Source organism: Borostomias antarcticus (assembly GCF_949987555.1).
Source record: "Borostomias antarcticus genome assembly, chromosome: 20".
NCBI classification, from domain to species: Eukaryota; Metazoa; Chordata; class Actinopteri; order Stomiiformes; family Stomiidae; genus Borostomias; species Borostomias antarcticus.
The window spans coordinates 10,322,212-10,326,638 of NC_140253.1; the positions used below are offsets into that span (position 1 = coordinate 10,322,212).

General features: G+C 48.9%; 1 protein-coding gene across 1 annotated transcript in view; it reads left to right on the forward strand.

The window, feature by feature from the left end:
* The window catches only part of LOC311322669 (neuronal acetylcholine receptor subunit alpha-3-like), a gene marked incomplete at both ends in the record, with an annotated part of 19,755 nt that extends 16,636 nt beyond the window's left edge, over positions 1-3,119 (forward strand). The window contains 4 exons of the mRNA XM_084454755.1: positions 578-785; positions 1,085-1,687; positions 2,080-2,364; positions 2,994-3,119. Coding sequence (XP_084310881.1) covers positions 578-785; positions 1,085-1,687; positions 2,080-2,364; positions 2,994-3,119 — 1,222 coding nt within the window. The remainder of the gene's footprint in view (positions 1-577; positions 786-1,084; positions 1,688-2,079; positions 2,365-2,993) is intronic.
* Between the last annotated feature and the right edge of the window lie 1,308 nt (positions 3,120-4,427).

Here is a 4,427-nt window from a genome sequence, read left to right on the forward strand (position 1 = left end):
TCAATGGAGAGGGGTCATTTGTTTTTCTCTCCTTTTCACTTCCCTTCTTACTCTTCCTCTTTCCCAATTAATCCCCACCCACCCTCTCTCTCCCTCTCTCGCTCTGCTTCGCCCATATATCTCTCTTTCCAACTATCCCCCCACTTTCTCCTTTCCTTCTCTCTAAAACATCCCCCCCCTCTCTCTCTCTCTCTCTCTCTCTCTCTCCCGTCTACTATCTCTCTCTCTTTCTCTTTCTCTTTCTCTTTCTCTTTCTCTTTCTCTTTCTCTTTCTCTTTCTCTTTCTCTTTCTCTTTCTCTTTCTCTTTCTCTCTCTCTCTCCCGTCTACTATCTCTCTCTTTCTCTCTCTCTCTCTCTAACATCTACTATCTCTCTCTCTTTCTCTCTCTCTCTCGCTCTCTCTCTCTCTCTCTAACATCTACTATCTCTCTCTCTTTCCCTCTCTCTCTCTCCATACCACCATCTCCTTTATCTCTCTCTCTCTCTCTCTAACATCTACTATCTCTCTCTCTTTCTCTCTCTCTCTCTCTCCACATCCCTCCTCTACATCCTTCTATTCTCTTACCCCTCCTCCAGTGCTGTGGGTGACTTCCTGGTGGAGGACAAGACCAAGGCCCTGCTGAAGTTCGACGGCACCATCACCTGGGTCCCCCCGGCCATCTTCAAGTCCTCCTGCCCCATGGACATCACCTACTTCCCCTTCGACTACCAGAACTGCTCCATGAAGTTCGGCTCCTGGACCTACGACAAGGCCAAGATCGACCTGGTCCTCATCGGGTCAAAGGTCGGCCGACCTCAACGCTCCCTGACCCGCGTGTCTGTATTGAACTCGTTTATCAAATGTGCATTTTATTGCCCCCTTGGAGAAAATCGTTATCGCAATGGGACCGGCTAAATGGCAATGTGGACTTAGTGCTTGCCCAGTGAATTTTTACGTTCAATTCCAACTCTTTTGAATTATTTTGATTTATGTTTCATCTTGGTTATAGATAACCATAAATTGTATATCATTAAACAATGAATTATTCAACACCCTAACACTACATACTGCACATAAACCAATCGCGCCCTCCCACTGTGCAGGTCAACCTCAAAGACTTCTGGGAGAGCGGCGAGTGGGAGATCATCGACGCGCCGGGCTACAAGCACGACATCAAGTACAACTGCTGCGAGGAGATCTACCCCGACATCACCTACTCCTTCTACATCCGGCGCCTTCCGCTCTTCTACACCATCAACCTCATCATCCCCTGCCTGCTCATCTCCTTCCTCACCGTGCTGGTCTTCTACCTGCCGTCCGACTGCGGCGAGAAGGTCACGCTCTGCATCTCCGTGCTCCTCTCGCTCACCGTCTTCCTCCTCGTCATCACCGAGACCATCCCGTCCACCTCGCTGGTCATCCCGCTCATCGGCGAGTACCTGCTCTTCACCATGATCTTCGTCACCCTCAGCATCGTCATCACCGTGTTCGTGCTCAACGTGCACTACCGCACGCCCGTCACGCACACCATGCCCGGCTGGGTGCGCTCGGTGTTCCTGCGGGCGTTGCCGCGGGCGCTGCTGATGAGGAGGCCCCTGGACCAGGAGGGGAAGATCCGGGGGGGCGGAGACGGAGGGGGCGGGGCCGGGGGAAGGGGAGAGGGTGGAGGGAAGGGGGGGAAGAAGAGGAAGAATAGCTTCTCGCAGGTGGGTGTGTGATGGGGCGGGGGTTTGGATGGATGGATGATGGGTGGATGGATGGATGGATGGATGGATGGATGGATGGATGGATGGATGGATGGATGGATGGACGGACAGACGGATGGATGGATGAATTGACTGATGGATGAATGAATCAACTGATGGATGATGATTGTTTGATGGAAAAACACTTTCTAAAACAAAAACACCATACAGTACCTACATCCATATCTGAATTAACTAAATCACACATAGACCTGCAAACACACACACACACACACACACACACACACACACACACACACACACACACACAGTCAAGTCAGACAGTCAGACAGACAGGCATTCGTCCCGTTCAGCTCAGCGTTGAAACGCTCACCCTCTCCCTATCCCTGCAGATTGGAGGAGGAGGAGGAGGAGGAGGAGGAGGCTCGGTCAACTGTCTGGAGTTCTCCGACAAGCTCTCTGTGGACGGCTGCGCCGGCAAGAAGTGCGGCTGCCCCTGCCAGCGCGGCCAGGAAACCCCGGAGACTGCCGACCCCGGGAAGCTCGGCCGCCAGCTGAACCCGCAGGGCGTCAACGCTGTGCTGGCGTTCTCCGTGGTCTCGCCCGAGATCCGGCAAGCCATCGAGAGTGTCAAGTACATCGCTGAGAACATGAGGAGCCGCAACAAGGCCAAAGAGGTGAGGGGGGGGGGGGGGGGGGGCGGGGCTCAGCTGCTGTAGGTCTCGCGTTAGCCTAGACACGCGGTACGTGTCGCGCCGTTAGCCCGAGCTACGTAGCGAGTACTGAACTTCAGCTGAACTTCAGAAGTATGCTGAATCGCTCCAAAAACAGTTTGATTGTAGGGAGAAGTAGCCTCGCCCCATTTGTTGGTTATAAATACAGTGTGAAAAGTCCCGCGGGTGAAGAGCGGTCTTTGATATGTAAAGCAGTCTTCTTCTCCATCAGCTCTGTCAAAAATATCTGTCAGCTCGTTTGACACTTCGGCTGGATCTGATTAACATAATAATTTTCTCCTGGGTGAATTATCTGCTTACACCCAAAAACTGTTCAGCTGTTCTATTTTTTCCACCCCCCCATCTCTCTGTCCATGTTCCATTTTCCACCCACACTTTTATACCGAGTGTTTTGTTTGTTTGTTTGTTTGTTTTTCGCCCGGCTTCCCACCTCACTGTTCTTCGCCTCCGCCAAACCCTTCTCTTCTCTTCTCTCCCCCTCTATCTTTGCACCTGTCTCTCCTCCGCTCGATATTCCCTCCCTTTCCTCCGTCGTCTTCCCTCCCCCCCCCCCTCCATCCCCCCTCTCGCAGGTGGAGGATGACTGGAAGTACGTTGCCATGGTGATCGACAGGATATTCCTGTGGGTCTTCGTGACGGTCTGCGTCCTCGGAACCCTGGGCCTCTTCCTGCGGCCTGTCATTGGCTTCCTGTCATAATCGGAAAAAACAATTCTTCACTCTGGGCCGATTCAATCATCACTGGTAGAGTAGAGCTGCACTGACGCAAAGTCCTGCTCTTACAGTCAGTGTCAAGGACTAGAATTTGAGACCCCTGCAAGGAACAACATCTAACAGTGTAATAGTTAATAATAATAATAATAAGTTTTTCTTTGTGTTTATCAATATAATATACTAACCTATCAGAATTACTTTTTCACCTGTAGCATGACAAATGAAAGCCAATTAACTGTCCCCAGATTTTGATTAATGTCCGTTTACAGCCAATTACCAGGTTTATCAGGTCGCTGTCATGACCAATCACAATAGCAGCTTACAGTATCTGTGTCACAGCCAATTACCAATCAGACTGATGGGGTTCCAGTCAAGAACAGCAACCAATCACGGCTTCTGTCTCCGCATCTCAATTAGAACCCCCAAGACCGGAGGACAAAACTATCCCCTTTATCAATGTTCCAGAAGGCATAATTGATTATCCCTGTTAACATTGGATTAAATTAGATGTCGTTGACAGCTTCCTGAAATAGAACTTCCGTCTCAATTCCGGTATTAATTCATCAGGGGATTCTATCCATTTCTACGCAGATTAATTAGTTCTGCTGTTTTTTTTCTCAAATCATTTTCTAATTAAAGTTCAGCCTCATACAGTGTGTATCCTTTCATTACAGAACACAGATAACACTTGAGAGGCATTGATTTGTCCCTTTGTTAAATTACTCTACAGTGTCAGCTTTTGCCCAACATGGCTTGTTTTGGTTTTGAAACATAATCCATTGCAATTACATTCGTATTGATGTTTCATTAGCAATGCACACCTCGCACTCTTGAGAGCCTTCACTTTTGTAAAAAAAAAAAAAGAAAAGAAAAGAAAAAAAGATAGAAAAAAGAAAAAGCATCTGTCCCTTTCTCTCTATCTCTTTCTTCCCCGTGTGTGCTGATGTCTTTGGATTGAAATAAATGCGATATTTCTTCAAAATATGAAGCGACGTATGGGATGTTCTTGAGGCAACTCAGCATGTAAAGCATGTGTGTGTACAGTACATTTCACATGCAAACACACACACACACACACACACACACACACACAGGCAGTGGTGTATTGGAGGATACAGAGTTCTGTATCCATGGACCCACACAGTATACCCACTTCTTTAAACGCTACTATTGTCAAAACTGTAGCATTTCTGCTCCCGTATACCCACATCTTTAGGCAAAGTACACCCACCTCTATAGTCCCCACCACACCCCTGCACACAGGCACCGCTAGGCAACGCTGGATCTCACTGA